Source organism: Canis lupus, chromosome 17 (genome assembly GCF_003254725.2).
Source record: "Canis lupus dingo isolate Sandy chromosome 17, ASM325472v2, whole genome shotgun sequence".
Taxonomy (NCBI): domain Eukaryota; kingdom Metazoa; phylum Chordata; class Mammalia; order Carnivora; family Canidae; genus Canis; species Canis lupus.
Genome location: NC_064259.1, coordinates 57,665,863 through 57,683,805, shown reverse-complemented (window position 1 = coordinate 57,683,805; position 17,943 = coordinate 57,665,863). Strand labels below are relative to the sequence as shown.

At 40.1% G+C, this 17,943-nt stretch overlaps 1 protein-coding gene across 7 annotated transcripts in view; it reads right to left on the bottom strand.

Annotated features, from left to right (window-relative positions):
• Positions 1-16,343, bottom strand: part of CHD1L (chromodomain helicase DNA binding protein 1 like) — an 82,479-nt gene extending 66,136 nt beyond the window's left edge. For 4 of the 7 annotated variants that reach the window (XM_049095504.1, XM_049095510.1, XM_049095506.1 and 1 more), the window contains exon 1: positions 16,154-16,342. In XM_049095504.1, coding sequence (XP_048951461.1) covers positions 16,154-16,286 — 133 coding nt within the window. In that variant the 5' untranslated portion in view covers positions 16,287-16,342. Of the gene's footprint in view, positions 1-16,153 lie in introns of all 7 variants that reach the window. The other 3 variants (XM_049095507.1, XM_049095509.1, XM_049095508.1) reach the window with 2 other exon arrangements.
• Between the last annotated feature and the right edge of the window lie 1,600 nt (positions 16,344-17,943).

The following is a 17,943-nucleotide window of genomic DNA, read 5'->3' as shown; positions in this document are numbered from 1 at the left end:
TACAATTTTGGGATCTACTTTCTTCTAACAAACAGACCAGGGATCTCTGGGTGGCGCAGCGGTTTAGCTCCTGCCTTTGGCCCAGGGCGCGATCCTGGAGACCCAGGATCGAATCCCACGTCGGGCTCCCGGTGCATGGAGCCTGCTTCTCTCTCTGCCTGTGTCTCTGCCTCTCTCTCTCACTGTGTGCCTATCATAAATAAATAATAATAAAAAAAAACCAGACCAAAATACACCCATGATCTAGTGTATCACTCTATTCTGTTCACCTGTTGGATTACATTCTCTTGTTTCTTCTTTCTTTTCTGGTTTCTGATCTCTTCCAATTTGTTTCATGTATACCTTTCTGGGGTCATTGCTATTTTTGTATTTTGTTATCTCCTTCCCCTATTTTCTTCTGGACAGAATGACAAGACTGAAGAACTCACCCCAAAAAACAAAACAAGAGGCAGTACTAACTTCCAGAAATTTAATTAAGATGAATATAAGTAAGATGTCAGAACTACAATTCAGAGTAACAAATGTAAGACACTAGCTGAATCAGTAAAAAGCGTTAGAAGACATTAGAGAATCTCTTTCTGGAGAAATAAAAGAACTAAAATCTGATCACGTTGAAATAAAAAAGGCTATTACTGAGATGCAGTAAAAAATGGAGGCTCTAATGCTAAAAGAGGCAGCAGAAAGAATCAGTGATATACAAGACAAAATAATGAAAAATAAACTAAGAAAAAGATAAAGAAATACTCGATCATAAGTGGAGAATTCAAGGTAAGTGATACCCATTAAGCAAAACATTAAAATAATTGGGTCCTAAGGAAAAAGAAAAAGAGAGAAAGAGGGAAAGAAGGTATATTTGGCCAAATAATAGCTGAGAACTTCCCTAATCTGGGGAAGGAGATAGGAATTCATGTCTAGGAAGCACAGAGAATCCTCTCTAAAAACCAATAAAATCAACTCAACACCTTGACATATAATAGTGAACTTTAGAAATTTCAGAGACAAAGAGAAAATCCTGAAAGCAGCTTGGGACAAGACATCTTTAACATACCATGGCAGAAACATAAGGCTGACAGTAGACCTATCCACAGAGACCTGGCAGGCCAGAAAGGGCTGGCGTGATATATTCAGGGTGCTAAATGGGAAAAATATGCAGCCAAGAATACATTATCCAGCAAGGCTGTCATTCAGAATAGAAGAGATAAAAGAGCTTCCAGGACAAATAGAAACTAAAAGACTTTATGATCACTAAACCAGCCCTAAAAGAAATATTAAAGGGGATCCTGCAAGTGAAGAGAGAGTCCAAAAGTAACATAGTCCAGAAAGAAACAGAGACAATCTACAGAAACAGGGACTTTACAGGTAGTACAAGGGCACTAAATTTATATCTTTCAATAGTTAGTCTGAATGTAAGTGGGTGAAATGCTACAATCAAAAGACACAGGGTATTAAATTAGATAAAAAAGCAAGACCTATCCATATGCCATCTACAAGAGACTCATTTTAGACCCAAAGGCATCTCCAGATTAAAAGTGATGGAGTGGGAAAAAAAAATAAAAAAATAAAAATAAATAAATAAATAAAAATAAAAGTGATGGAGTGGAGAACCATTTATCATGCCAATGGACATCAAAAGAAAACTGGGATAGCAATCCTCATATCAGACCAATTAGATTTTAAACCAAAGACTGTAGTGATAGGGATAAGAGGGACACTATATCATAACTGAAGGGTCTATCCAACAAGATCTAACAATTATAAATATTCATGCTCCTAACTTGGAAGCAGCCAAATATAGAAAACAATAACGAAATTAAAGAAACATTCATAATAATACAGTCATAATAGAGGACTTCAAAACCCCACTCACAGTAATGGAAAGATAATCTAAGTAGAAGATCAACAATAAAATAAGGACTTTGACACACTGAACCAGATGGACTTCATAGATTTTCAGAGCATTCCATCCTACGGCAACAGAATCCACATCCTTCTTGAGTGCACAGAGAATATTCTCCAGAATAGATCACATACTGCATCACAAATTAGGTCTCAACTGTTATCAAAAGACAGATTATTCCCTGCATATTTTCAGACCACAATGCTTTTAAACTTAAACTAAGTCACAAGAGAAAACTGGGAAAGAAGTCAGACACTTGGAGGTTGAAAAGCATCCTACTAGGGAACGAATGGGTCAACCAGGAAATTAAAGAAGAATTTTTAAAACTCATAGAAACAATGAAAATGAAGACACAACTGTTCAAACCTTTGGGATACAGCAAAAGTGGTGCTAAGACAGAAGGATATAGCAATACAAGCCTTTGTCAAGAAGCAAGAAAAGTCTCAAACACACAACCTAACCTTACACCTAAAAGAGCTGGAGAAAGAAAAGCAAAGAAAGCCTACACCCAACAGAAGAGAATTAATAAAGATTACAGTAGGAATCAATGAAAAAGAAACCAGAGAACATTAGGAAAAAATCAACAAAACTAGGAGCTGGTCCTTTCAAAGAATTAACCAAAACGATAAACCCCTGGTCAGACTTATCAAAAAAGAAAAGAGAAAGAACTCAAATAAATAAAATCATGAATGAAAGAGGAGAGATCACAACCAACACGAAAGAAATACAATCATAAGAACACATTAAGACCAACTATATGCCAAAAATTAGGCAATCTGGAAGAAACTGATGAATTCTGAGAAACTTAGAAGCTGCCAAAACTGAAACAGGAAGAAACAGAAAACCTGAACACATAACAAGCAAAGAAATTGAAGTAGTCATCAAAAACCTCCCAAAAAACCAGAGTCAAGGCCCAGATGGCCTCCCAGTGGAATTCTAACAAACATTTAAAAGAAATTTATACCTAGTCTTCTGAAGATGTTTTAAATAGAAATGAAGGAAAATTTCCAAACTCATTTTATGGGGCAAGCGTACCTTGATACCCCCATCAAATAGGAAAATAATACACCAATATCCCTGATGAACTTGGATGCCAAAATTCTCACCAAGATGCTAGCAATAGTATCCAACAGTACATTAAAAGGATTATTCACCACAACCAAGTCCGATTTATTCCTGGACTGCAAGGATGGTTCAACATCCACGGATTAATCAATGTGACACTACATTAATAAAAGCAAGGACAAAGGCACCTGAGCATCTGTCTTTGGCTCAGGTCGTGATCCTGGAGTCCTGGGATCAAGTCCCACATCAGGATCCCCACAGGGATCCTCCTTCTCCTTCTGCCTATGTCTCTTCCTATCTCATGAATAAATAAATAAAATCTTTAAAACAATCAATAAATAAAAGCAAGGACAAGAACCATATGATCTTCTCAATATATGCAGAAAAAGATTCTGACAAAGTACAGCATCCTTTCTTGATTAAAACTTTCCACAGGATAGGGCTGAACGGAACATACCTCAGTATCATAAAAGCCATCTATGAATGGCTTCCGTGGGGAATTCTATTAAACGTTTAAAGAAGAAACCATACCTATTACACTAAAGCTGTTCGGAAAGATAGAAGACAGAAAGAGATGGAATACTTGCAATCTCATTCTATGAGGCCGGCACCACCTTAATTCCAAAACCAGACAAAGACCCACCAATAAAGAGAATATCCCTGATGAACACAGATGCAAAAATTCTCAACAAGATACTAGCCAATAGGATACAACAGTACATTAAGAAGATTATTCACCATAACCAAGTAGGATTTATCCCCAGGATGCAAGGCTGGTTCAACACTCGTAAAACAATCAATGTGATTCATCATATCAGCAAGAGAAAAAGCAAGAACCATATGATCCTCTCAACAGATGCAGAGAAAGCATTTGATAAAATACAGCATCCATTCCTCATCAAAACTCTTCAGAGTGCAGGGATAGAGAGAACATTCCTCAACATCTTAAAAGCCATCTACGAAAAGCCCAGGGCAAATATTATTCTCAATGGGGAAGCACTGAGAGCCTTTCCCCTAAGATCAGGAACAAGACAGGGATGTCCACTCTCACCACTGCTATTCATCAGTACTAGAAGTCCTAGCCTCAGCAATCAGACAACAAAAAGAAATAAAAGGTTTTCAAATTGGCAAAGAAATCAAACTCTCCCTCTTCGCCGATGACATGGTATCATCTCAATAGAAAACCCAAAGACTCCACCCCAAGATCGCTAGAACTCATACAGCAATTTGGCAGTGTGGCAGGATACAAAATCTATGCCTAGAAGTCAGTGGAATTTCTATACACTAACAATGACACTGAGGAAAGAGAAAGTAAGGAGTCAATCCCATTTACAATTGCACCCAAAAGCATAAGATACCTAGGAATAAATCTAACCAAAGAGGTAAAATATCTATACCCTAAAAACTACAGAACACTTCTGAAAGAAATTGAGGAAGACACAAAGAGATGGAAAAATATTCCATGCTCGTGGATTGGAAGAATTAATATTGTGAAAATGGCAATGTTACCAGGGCAATTTACACGTTTAATGCAATCCCTATCAAAATACCATGGACTTTCATCAGAGAGTTGGAAGAAATTATCTTAAGATTTGTGTGGAATCAGAAAAGACCCTGAAATAGCCAGGGGAATATGCCCCATAGATGGGGGCATCACAATGTAAGATTTCAGATTGTACTACAAAGCTGTGGTCATCAAGACAGTGTGGTACTGGCCCAAAAGCAGACACATAGATCAATGGAACAGAATAGAGAATCCAGAAGTGGACCCTCAACTTTATGGTCAACTAATATTTGGCAAAGCAGGAAAGACTATCCACTGGGAAAAGAACAATCTCTTCAATAAATGGTGTTGGGAAAATTGGACAGTCACATGCAGAAGAATGAAACTAGACCACTCTCTTACACCATACACAAAGATAAACTCAAAATGGATGAAAGATCTAAATGTGAGACAAGATTCCATCAAAATCCTAGAGGAGAACTCAGACAATACCCTTTTTGAACTCAGCCACAGTAACTTCTTGCAAGATACATCCATGAAGGCAAGAGAAACAAAAGCAAAAATGAACTATTGGGACTTCATCAAGATAAGAAGCTTTTGCACAGCAAAAGATAGTCAACAAAACTCAAAGACAACCTACAAAATGGGAGAAGATATTTGCAAATGACGTATCAGATAAAGGCCTAGTATCCAAAATCTGTAAAGAACTTACTAAACTCAACAGCAAAGAAACAAACAATCCAATCATGAAATGGGCAAAAGACATGAACAGAAATTTCAGAGGAAGACATAGACATGGCCAACAAGCACATGAGACAATGCTCCACATCACTTGCCATCAGAGAAATACAAATCAAAACTACAATGAGATACCACCTCACACCAGTAACAATGGGGAAAATTAACAAAGCAGGAAATCACAAATGTTGGAGAGGATGTGGAGAAAGGGAACCCTCCTGCACTGTTGGTGGGAATGTGAACTGGTGCAGCCACTCTGGAAACTGTGTGGAGGTTCCTCAAAGAGTTAAAAATAGAAATGCCCTACGACCCAGCAATTGCACTGCTGGGGATTTACCCCAAAGATACAGATGCAATGAAACGCCGGGACACCTGCACCCCGATGTTTCTAGCAGCAATGTCCACAATAGCCAAACTGTGGAAGGAGCCTCGGTGTCCATCGAAAGATGAATGGATAAAGAAAATGTGGTTTATGTATACAATGGAATATTACTCAGCCATTAGAAACAACAAATACCCACCATTTGCTTCAACGTGGATAGAACTGGAGGGTATTATGCTGAGTGAAATAAGTCAATCGAAGAAGGACAAACATTATATGGTCTCATTCATTTGGGGAATATAAAAAATAGTGAAAGGGAATGAAGGGGAAAAGAGAAAAAAATGAGTGGGAAATATCAGAAAGGGAGACAGAACATGAGAGACTCCTTACTCTGGGAAACCAACTAGGGGTGGTGGGCGGGTAGGAGGGCGGGGGGTGGGGGTGACTGGGTGACAGGCACTGAGGGTGGCACTTGATGGGATGAGCACTGGGTGTTATTCTATATGTTGGCAAATTGAACACCAATAAAAAATAAATTTATTTAAGAAAAAAAAGCCATCTATGAAAAGCCCACAGCAAAGATCATTCTCAATGAGAGAAAAGTTCAGAGCTTTTCCCCTGAAGTCAGGAACATGACAAGGATGCCCAATCTCACCAATGTTGTCAATATAGTACTAGAAATTCTAGCCTCAGCGATCAGAGAACAAAAAGAAATAAAAGGCATCCGAATCAGCAAAGAAATTAAATTCTCACTCTTCGCAGATGACAAGATACTCTATGTGGAAAACTGAAAAGACTCCACCCTAAGATTGCTAGAACTCACACAGCAATTCAGCAACATGGCAGGATCTAAAATCAATGCACAGAAATCAGTTGCTTTTCTATACACTAATAATGAGATAGAAGAAAGAGAAATGAAGGAATCGATACCATTTACAACTGCACCAAAACCCGTAAGATATTTACAAATTAATCTAACCAAAGAGGTAAAGGATCTGTACTTTGAAAATTATATAACACTCATGAAAGAAATTGAAGAAGACACAAAGAAATGGAAAAACCCATGCTCATGGATTGGAAAAACAAATATTGTGAAAATGCCTATGCTTTCAAAGCAATCTACACTTTCAATGCAATCTCTATCAAAGTGCTATCAACTTATTTCACAGAGCTGGAACAAATAATCCTAAAATTTGTATGAATAAAAAAAGACCCAAAATAGCCAATGGAATGTTGAAAAGAAAACCAAAACTGGTGGCATCACAATTCCAGACTTTAAGGTCTATTATAAAGCTGTAACTATCAAGAAAGTATGGTACCAGCACAAAAACAGACACATAGATCAATGGAACAGAATAGAGAACCCAGAAATGGACCCTCAACTCTATGGTGAACTAATATTCAACAAAGCAGGAAAGACTATCCACTGGGAAAAGAACAATCTCTTCAATAAATGGTGTTGGGAAAATTGGACAGCCACATGCAGAAGAATGAAACTGGACCTTTCTCTTTATCATACACAAAGATAAACTCAAAATGACTGAAAGATCTAAGTGTGAGAGAAAAATCCATCAAAATCCTAGAGAAGAACACAGGCAACACCCTTTTTGAACTTGTCCACAGGAACTTCTTGCAAGATAGATCTATGAAGGCAAGGGAAACAAAAGCAAAAAGGAACTATTGGGACAAAAAGGATAAAAAGCTTCTGCACAGCAAAAGAAACAGTCAACAAAACTAAAAGACAACCTACAGAATGGGAGAAGATATTTATAAATGATATATCAGATAAAGGGCTAGTATCCAAGATCTATAAATAACTTATTAGACTCAACACCCAAAAAACAAAAAATCCAATCATGAAATGGGCAGAAGAACAGATATTTCTCCAAAAAAGTCATATACATGGCCAACCAATAAACACATGAAGAAATGGTCCACATCATTTGCTATCAGGGAAATACAAATCAAAACCACAATGAGATACTACCTCATACCAGTGAGAATGGTGAAAATTAACAAGACAGGAAACAAATGTTGGAAAAGATACGGAGAAAGGGAAACCCTCTTGAGCTGTTGGTGGGAATGAGACTGGACCATTTTCTTATAACATACACAAAGATAAACTCAAAATGGTTGGAAGACCTAAATGTGAGACAAGAATCCATCAAAATCCTAGAAGAAAATACAGGCAGCAATCTCTGTGACCTTGGCCACAGTGACATCTTGGTAGATACATCTGCAAAAACAAGGTAAACAGGCAAAAATGAACTACTGGGACTTCATCAAGATAAAAAGCTTCTTCACAGCAAGGAAACAGTCAGCAAAACTAAAAGACAACTGACAGAACAGGAGAAGACACTTGTAAATGTCTTACCAGATAAAGGGCTGGTATCCAAAAGCTATAAAGAACTTATTAAACTCAACAGCCAAAGAAAAAAATAATCCAGTCAAGAAATGGGCAGAAGACATGAACAGACATTTCTCCAAAGAAAACAAATGGCCAACAGACACATGAAAAAAATGTTCCACATCACTTGGCATCAGGGAAATGCAAATCAAAACCACAATGAGATCCTACCTCACACCAGTCAGAATGACTAAAATTAACGAGTCAGGAATCAACAGATGTTAGCAAGAATGCAGAGGAAGGGGAACCCTCTTACACTGTTAATGGGAATGCAAGCTGGTACAGCCACTCTATACAATAGTATGGATGTCCATCAAAATTTGAAAATAGAACTACTCTACAACCCAGCAATTGTACTAGTAGGTATTTACCCCAACAATAAAAATGTAGTGATCCAAAGGGGCACCTGCACCCCAACGTTTATAGCAAAAATGTCCACAACAAACTATGGAAAAAGCCCAGATGTCTGTTGATAGATAAATAAAATACATGTGCTATATATACACAATGAAATACTACTCGGCCATCAAAAAAGAAATGAAATCTTGCTATCTGCAACGACATGGATGAACTAGAGGGCATCATGCTCAGCAAAATAAGTCAATCAGAGAAAGACAATTTTCATATGATCTCACCCATATGTGGGATTTAAGAAACAAAACAAAGGACCACTGGGGAAGACAGGAAAAAATAAAACAAGATGAAACCTGAGAGGGAGTCAATGCATAAGAGAGTCTTAACCATAGGATACAAACTGAGGGTTACTAGAAGAAGTGTGGGATGATGTGGAAACTGGGTGATGAACATTAGAGAGTGCATGTGATATATACTAAGTACTCAGTGTTACATACAACTGATAAATCGCTAAACTCTACCTCTAATACTAATGCCACTATATGCTGATTAACTGAATTTTAAAAAATTAATTTTTAAAGAAAGAAAAAAAGAAAACAAGCAAACTTCCCTAACCTAAGAAAGGGGGAAAAAAAATTCACATCCAGGAAGTCCAACAAGTTCCAAAAAAAGATAAATCCAAAGAGACCCACAAGTACATTCTAATTAACATGTCAAAAGTCAAAGGCAGAGAGGAAATATTAAAGGTAGCAAGAGAAAAACAACTTGATATGTATATGGGACCTCCTTTAAGACAATCAGCAGATTTATCAGCAGAAACTTTGCAGGCCAGAACAGTGGCACAATATTTTCAAAATGCTGAAAGAAAAAAATTTCCAAATAAGAGTATTCTACCCAACAATGTTACCATTCAAAATTGAAGAAAAAAAAACGAGTTTTCCAGAGATGCAAAACTTAATGGGCTTCATCACCCACAAACCAGCCTTATAAAAATGTTAAAGGGATTTCTTTGGCCTGAAAAGAAAGGAATTAGTAACAAAAAATATAAAAATATAAATCTCACTGGAAAAAGTAAAGGGAGTAGATTAAGCACTTATAAAAATAGGATGAAAATTAAAAGACAAAAGTAGTAAAAATAAACATAACTACAATAATTAGATAAGGTACACAAAATATGCTAGTGAGGGAAGAGTAAAAATGTAGAGCTTTACAATGAGTTCAAAACTAAGTTACCATCAATTAAAGTAGACAGTTATAAGTTTTATACATAAACTTCATGGTAACCACAAAGCAAAAACCTATAGTAGATACACAAAAATAGTAAGAAAAGCATCCAAGCACACTCGCTATAGAAAGTCATCAAACCACAAAAGAAGAAAGAAAGGAACAAAAGAACTACAAAACCACCAGAAAACAATTAACAAAGTGGCAATAAATACACATTCTAATAATCACTTTAGATATTAATGGACTAAATTCTCCAGTTAAAAGACACAGAGTGGCTAACTCGATAAAAAAACAAGACCCATCTATATGCTGCCTACAAGAGACTCACATCAGACATAAGTATATAAACAAAGTGAAAGTAAAAGAATGGAAAAAGATATACCATGCAAATGGAAACAAAAAAAAAATAGGGATAGCTATACCTATAACAGACAAAATAGACTTTGAAACAAAAACTGTAATAAGACACAAAAAAGGGAATTTCATAATCATAAAGGGGTCAACTCAACAAGATGATATATCATTTGTAAATATTTATGCACCCCAAAATAGGAACATCTAAATATATAAAGCAAATGTCAACAGTCCTAAAAGGAAAATACAATAGTAAGAAATACAATAATAATAAGACACAGCAATACAAGAATAGTAAGAGATTCTAATACCCCAATTTACAACAATGGTTAGATCACCCAGACAAAAAATCAGTAAAACATCAGCCTTAAGTGACACTTTAGACTAAATGGACTTAATAGATATATATAGAACATTCCACCCAAAATCACCAGAATGTAGTCTTCTCAAGTGCACATGGAACATTTCCCAGGATTGATCATATGTTAAGCCACAAAATAAGCCTGAAATATCAAGCATCTTTTCTGATGATAATGGTGTGAAACTAAAATCAATTGCAAGAAGAAAACTGGAAAATTCTCAAATATGATTAAACAACATGCTACTGAACAAATAATGGGTCAATGAAAAAAATCAAAAGCAAAATTAAAAAACACCTTGAGACAAATGAAAATGTAAATACAACATACCAAAACTTATGGGATGCAGCAAGAGCAGTTCTAACATGGAAGTTCACAGAGAAAAATGCCTACCTCAAGAAACAAGAAAAATCTCATATTAACAACCTAACTTTACACTACAAGGAACCAGAAAAAGGAAAAACAAATAAAGCCTAAGTTAGCAGACAGAACAAAATAACAAAGATCAGAGCAGATATAAATGAAAAAGAGACTAAAAAGACAAAGAAAAGATCATTGAAACCAAGAGTTAGTTCTTTGAAGAGATAAACAGTACTGGCAACCCTTTAGCTAGATCCACCAAGAAAAAAAAAAGGATTCAAATAAACAGAATCAGACATGAAAGAGGAGGGGCACCTGGGTGGCTCAGTTGGTTAAGTGTCCAACTCTCCATTTTGGCTCAGGTCATGATTTCAGGGTCATGAAATCAATCTCCACATTGACTCAATGCTCAGTATGGACACTGCTTGAGACGCTCTCCCTCTCCTTCTGCCCCTCCCCTTGTGTGCAAGGTCACTTGCTCTCTCTCTATAACAAATTAAAAATAAAAAAATAAAAAAAACGAAAGGAGACATTACAATTGAAACCACGGAAATACGAATGAGCATAAGAAACTACAATGAACAATTACACAGTAATAAACTGGACAACCTAAGTAAATACATTTTTAGAAACATACAACCTGGGACACCTGGGTGGCTCACTTGGTTAAGCATCTGCCTTTGGCTCAGGTCATGATCCTGGGGTCCTGGATGGATCCTCACATTGGGCTCCCTGCTCAGCAGGGAGTCTGATTCTCCCTCTGTCCCTCCCCTTCGTTCTCTCTCAAATTAAAAAAAATAAATAAAACATACAACCTTCCAAGACTTGAAAAAACAGAAAATCTGAATTGACCAATTACTAGTAAAGAGATTGAATCAGTAATCAAAATCCTCCTGAAGGGCAGCCCAGGTGGCTCAGAGGTTTAGCGCCACCTTTGGCCCAGGGCCTGATCCTGGAGACCCAGGATCAAGTCCCACGTCAGGCTCCCTACATGGAGCCTGCTTCTCCCTTTGTCTGTGTCTCTGCCTCCCCCCGCCCAGGACTTTCTCTGTGTCTCTCATGAATGAATGAATGAATGAATGAATAAATAAATAAATAAATAAAATATTTTTTAAAATAAAAATAAAATAAAATCCTCCTGAAAAACAAAAGTCCAGGACCAGATGGCTTCACTGATAGATTCTACTAAACACTCAAAGAAGAATTGATACCAATTCTTTTCAAAATTTTCCAAAAAAAGAGGAGGGAGGAACTCTTCCAAATTATTTTTACAAGTTTGATATTGCCCTGATACCAAATCCAAACAAGAAAATTATAGGTCAATGTACCTGAAGAACATGAATGCAACAACCTCAACAAAGTATTAGAAAACTGAATTCAGGGGCAGCCCTGGTGGCGCAGCGGTTTAGTGCCACCTGCAGCCCAGGGCGTGATCCTGGAGACCCTGGATCGAGTCCCACATCAGGCTCTCTGTATGATGCCTGCTTCTCCCTCTGCCTGTGTCTCTGCCTCTCTCTCTCTCTGTCTCTCACGAGTAAATAAATAAAATCTTTAAAAAAAGAAAAGAAAGAAAGAAAACTGAATTCAGTAATACATTAAAAGTATCCCACATCATGATCAAGTAGATTTACTCCAGGAATAAGGATAAGCATCCACCAATTTGATATACCATATTAACAAAATGAAGGATAAAAATCATGCAACCATCTCATAGATGCAGAAAAAGCATCTGACAAAATCAACACACATTTATGATAAAAATTCTATACAAAGTAGGTATAGAAGGAATTGACTTCAACATAATAGAGGCCGGGATCCCTGGGTGGCGCAGCGGTTTAGCACCTGCCTTTGGCCCAGGGCGCGATCCTGGAGACCCAGGATCGAATCCCACATCGGGCTCCCGGTGCATGGAGCTTGCTTCTGCCTGTGTCTCTGCCTCTCTCTCTCTCTCTCTCTCTCTCTTTCTCTGTGTGTGTGTGACTATCATAAATAAATAAAAATTTTTAAAAAACCATAATAGAGGCCATATATGATAAGCCCACAGCAAACATCAATATTCAATGATGAAAAACTGAAAGCTTTTCTTCTAAGATCAGGAATAAGACAAAGATGCCTATTTTTGTCACTTTTATTCAACATAGTATTGGAAGTCCTAGCCACAGCAATTAGGCAAGGGGGAAAAAAAGGAATCCAAATCAGAAAGGAAGAAGTAAAATTGTCATTATTTGCAGATGACATGATACTATACACAGAAAACCTTAAATATGCCACCAAAAAACTATTAGAACAAATTAATTCAGTGAATTTGCAGGATGCAAAATGCACAGAAATTTGTTGCATTTCTACACACTTATAACAAACTATCATTAAAACTAAGAAAACAATCCCATTTTATCCTCTCCCAACCCTTTTCAGATTTATCATGGAAGCATTATTATGTAGGCATCATCGATCATTTAACTTCATTTTCAGCCCTTTTCCCATCTCAAGAGAATGGGGGACAGAGCTGCAAATTCCAAGCTTCTAATTTCGGCTTGTTCTTTATTGTGACTAGCCCCCACCCAAAAGCCATCCAGGAACATACTCAAACACCTCAACAGAACAAAAAATACTCCTCTCACCCAGGAAATCACAAGGATTTTGGGCATCCTATTCTGGGAACCAGAAGGCAGAGCCAATACGTATTTTCCATTATGTCACAAGATCATTACTCCGTCAGCTCCAGGACTGTACCCACCTCATCCACAATCTGTGCCAGTAAAATGGATGTTCAGTATCCACCTAATCTCCCTGAAGTTAGGTCTAGTCTCCAAGGGAAATGTAGAAAACCGAAATCCCTCCCAGACTGTGGTTTTTCCTTCATTTCCCCTTCCAAATCTCCCACAGTCATCATGCACAACAGAACTACAAGGGAGTCTGGGAAATGTAGTCTTTTGTTTTATAGCCTCTAGGATGTGGTAAGGCAGGCTTAGGGTTTGGGGAAACAATAAATGTGAGGGTGCCCATCAGCTATATCTATCACAGAGCTGTTTGAATTCTCTTGCCCACTTCTCAGGAGGATGAGTACAGGCATACCTCATATTATTGTGCTTCACTTTACTGCTCTTCACAGATGCTGTGTCGTTTTTGTTTTGTTTTTATAAATTAAAGGTGTGTAATACTGAGTTAAGCAAGTCTGTGTCATTTTTCCAATAGCATTTGCTCACTTTGGGTCTGTGTGTCATATTTCGGTAATTCTCACAATATTTCAAACTTTCTCATTGCTGTATTGGTTATGATGATCTGTGATCAGTGATTACAACCTACTGAAAGCTTAGATGATGAGTAAGCATTTTTCAGCAGTAAAGATTTTTTAAATTAAAGTATGCACATTGGGTTTTTCTGACATTGCTACTGCACACTTAATACAGTATAAGTATAAACTATGTTATGTTTATAATATAGTATAAACATAACATTTATATGCACTGGGAAAAAAATTCACTTGACTTGCTTTATGACAATATTCAGTTTATTGCAGTAGTCTTTAATCAAACCAACTTGCAGTATTTCTGAGGTATGCCTCTCATGGAAAAGCAGGCAAAAACACCAAGAAGTAATAAGTCTGTTTATTCCAAAAACAAAGCGGTCCTAACATACCTTTATGATCCAATGTATTTTGGGTTTCTGAAGTTCACTAGAATGTATGGAATGTATCTGTGACACTCTTCAGGGGAAGAAGATCAACTAAAAGTTTTTTAATAACTAGAAAGGATACTGCAGAACAAAATACTTGCTTTAGCACTTTTCAAAAAATGGGTAAATCATTACATATTTGAGAGAAAAAAAGACTGTCAAATTTCTTCCTAATATATCTCCATGGAAATAAAAATTTAAATATAAAGCGATCATTACTGTACTAGAAGAAAAATATTAAGGGGTGCCTGGGTGGCTCAGTCAGTTAAGCATTTGCCTTCTGCTCAGGTTGTGATCCCAGGGTCTTGGGATCAAGCCTTGCATTGGGCTTTCTACTCAGAGACTAATTCTCCCTCTCCCTCTGCTTGCCGCTCTGCCTACCTCTGCACCTGCTCGCTCTCTCTGTCAAATACATAAATAAAATCCTTAAATAATGAAAATTTTTTAAAAAAGAAAAAAATTAAGCCAACAACAATAAGCTTAGAGTAGTAAAGTCCCGCCAATGCAAAATACTAAAGGCAAAAATCATTTAGAAAAAGGCTGAAAGATCTGACTACAAAGAATGTATTATTTGCAGTCTGTATCAACGTGCACACTTCATTTAGTCTTCCCCCACAAATGTTCTCAAAGCATCATACCTAAAAACACATGCAAAGAAACAGACACAAATATGTTAAGATACCCACACAAACACCAGTCCATAAATTCCTATTTAGATTGGATACACAGTCCTTACAGACACAGATGCAATCATTCACAAAGCCTCAGAGACACAGGAAAGGAGAGGTCTTTCTCTTTCCTGTCTGTATCCTACCCATTCTTCTTCATTCCTCTTCTAAGGTGGACAGAGAAATGCATCTTCTGTTTCATTCTGAGAATGAACAAAACCTCACACTTCCTTGGCATTTAGTACCTAACAAGAGTTCAATAAATACTAGTTTATACTTCTGGAAGCACTCACAGTCCCCAATGTAGAAACTCCAGGAGGGCAGGGCCCGGTGTTGATTTGATTTGCTCATCTCGGTACCTAACATCTCACTGTATGTGGCTCTCAGTAGCAGTGAATAAATAATGAATTTAACGACTACACCACTGATTATTATTGATCCAAGTTTCTATAATACAGTTAAAGCCTGCACTGCATTCCCCACTTTGTAATTCAAAAAAATCGAGGATTGGAGAGGTTAGGTGGTGAGTCGGGCGAAGGCCGAGCCAGGAAATAAAATAGGGCCTGACTTTTTCCATCCACAGGAAATGGTGTCACCGTCGCTGTCTGTGCACAATTTTCCAGCTTCAAAGTTTCAAGGGAAGAACTGGTATAAATAAAACACGATCTGCGATAAGGACTAATAACTGTTTGTCAGCTGCATAGTGGAAAATAGAGTCCTGGGGGAGAATGAATCAATGGGAAATGATGTAAGAGCTTGTACGTGCACGGTGAATGAAGAAGAAAGCTGAAGTAGGCGAGTTCTGACAGTCTTATAGGACAACTCACGAAATCCCCCAGGCCAGGCCTCCAAATCTGCCGGTACAGAAACTTTAAACTCATATCCTTGGGGCTCCAGGACGTCCTCTGCATCCTCAGAAACAAAGGTTTCACCTTGGGGGAGGGTCTCCCCCTCCCGAGTTCCTCGGCTCTGGCGCGGGTGTGCCGGGCCGCGGACCCGGAATCTCCTCCACCCCGCGCGGCGCAGGCGAGGGCAAGGGCTACCCAGCACCTCCGCAGTGAGGGGGAAGAACGGCCCTGCCCGGAGTCCGCAGGGAAAAATCCCACAGGACGGCGCGCCTAAGGCGCCGAAGGCCCGTTCCCGGCGCGGGGTCCCCCGGCCCAGCAGAAGCGAGTCCCACCGAGTTGGCAGGCTCCGGAGGAAGCTGGCCGCGGGCCACTAACCTGTCAGGCCCCACTGCTGTAGGTCCTGCTCCTCCACCCGTGTCCGCGCCGCCTCGCCTCGGCTCCGGCTCTGAACCGCAAGTAGGAAGCCCGGCATGTCGCCTCCGCTCCTCCCAGCGCCCGCGCGCTCCATACCGGCCGCAGAGTCTCGCGGCGCCCGCGTGCTCCATCCAAGCCGCAGAGGCTCCGCCCCCCAGCGCCCGCGCGCTCCGCCCAGCGCGCACAAGCTCCGCCCCGCGGCGCCCGCGCGCTCCATCCCGGCCGCAGAGGCTCCGCCCCCCAGCGCCCGCGCGCTCCGCCCAGCGCGCACAGGCTCCGCCCCGCGGCGCCCGCGCGCTCCATCCAAGCCGCAGAGGCTCCGCCCTGTGGCCCCCGCGCGCCCCGCCCCGCCCAGCCCATAAAGGCTCCGCCCCCCAGCGCCCGCGCGCTCCGTCCAGCGCGCACAGGCTCCGCCCCGCGGCGCCCGCGTGCTCATCCAAGCAGCAGAGGCTCCGCCCCCCAGCACCCGCGCGCTCCGCCCAGCGCGCACAGGCTCCGCCCCGCGGCGCCCGCGCACTCCATCCAAGCTGCAGAGGCTCCGCCCCCCAGCGCCCGCGCGCCCCGCCCAGACCATAGAGGCTCCGCCCCGCGGCGCCCGCGCGCTCCATCCCGGCCGCAGAGGCTCCGCCCCGTGGCCCCCGCGCGCCCCGCCCCGCCCAGCCCATAGAGGCTCCGCCCCGCGGCGCCCGCGCGCTCCCTTCCCGAGCCACCCGGTCGACCCCAGCGCGCAGCCTCCGCCGCCGCCGCCGCCGCGGGAGGAGGTATCCTGCGCAGAGTTCTGCGCGCCGGCTTTGCTCCCAGTTAACCCTTAGGCTCTCATTTTCACGGTCGTAGCGGTTGAACACTGCCTACATTCGGCCGGTCGGGAGGTCGGACTATGCTCGCCATTCACTTACTAGCAACACTAACTATGCTCCAGGTGCATATATACTCTGGGGTTAGAGAATTGAGCAAGACATGGACCCAGTCCTCCAGCGAGCGAGTCACAGCAAGAATGTAAAGGACGGTGTGCTCAGTTCAGTTTGCACAGGTGATAAACTGGTTTGGGCCCTGAAATCCTCTTACCCGTTGGCTATAGACCACTATTAGGAACTTCTGAATGGTAGGAGATTAAAATCATGAAAACCGTCATCACCACCACATTTCTCAAGTGAATTATGGGGAGCAAATTGAAGCAATGTGTTAGGTTAGGGGTCACCATCACAACATCAGCTTTGAGTGGATTAATGATGCAGTAATTTATAATTAGTAGTGTACGGTTATAAAATTATAATAACCAAACAACTGCAGTTAATGATGCAGTTAGAGGTGCTGCCTTAAGAGTTTTACAAGGATTTATTTTCTCATTTGACCCTCTCAGTAACCCTATAAATAGGTACTAGAATTGTCCCCACATTAGATGAGGAAAGCTAGAATAGGAACCATATTATTCTCCGGGTAATGCCATCAGAATACTAGTCCCATTTAGGTTAACCTTGGTGCTTCTATCTTGAGGAAACTCAAATTAAAATTGCACCCACCACCACTCCCCTCCCAGTTCTCATCTACCCTTAAAATAAAAGGGAGAGATTAGTTCTGAGCTACAAAAAAGACAACTTCGGGTTGATTTATTCATAAAAACCCAAAGCACTGTTTTGTGAAGCTAATCTTGTGTGGAGTCATTCTGTAAATACTGAGTACCTACCATGTGTCAAACACTCTTGGCACTGGAAACAGAGGCCACTAGTCTCATTTTCTTTCTTTTTTTTAAG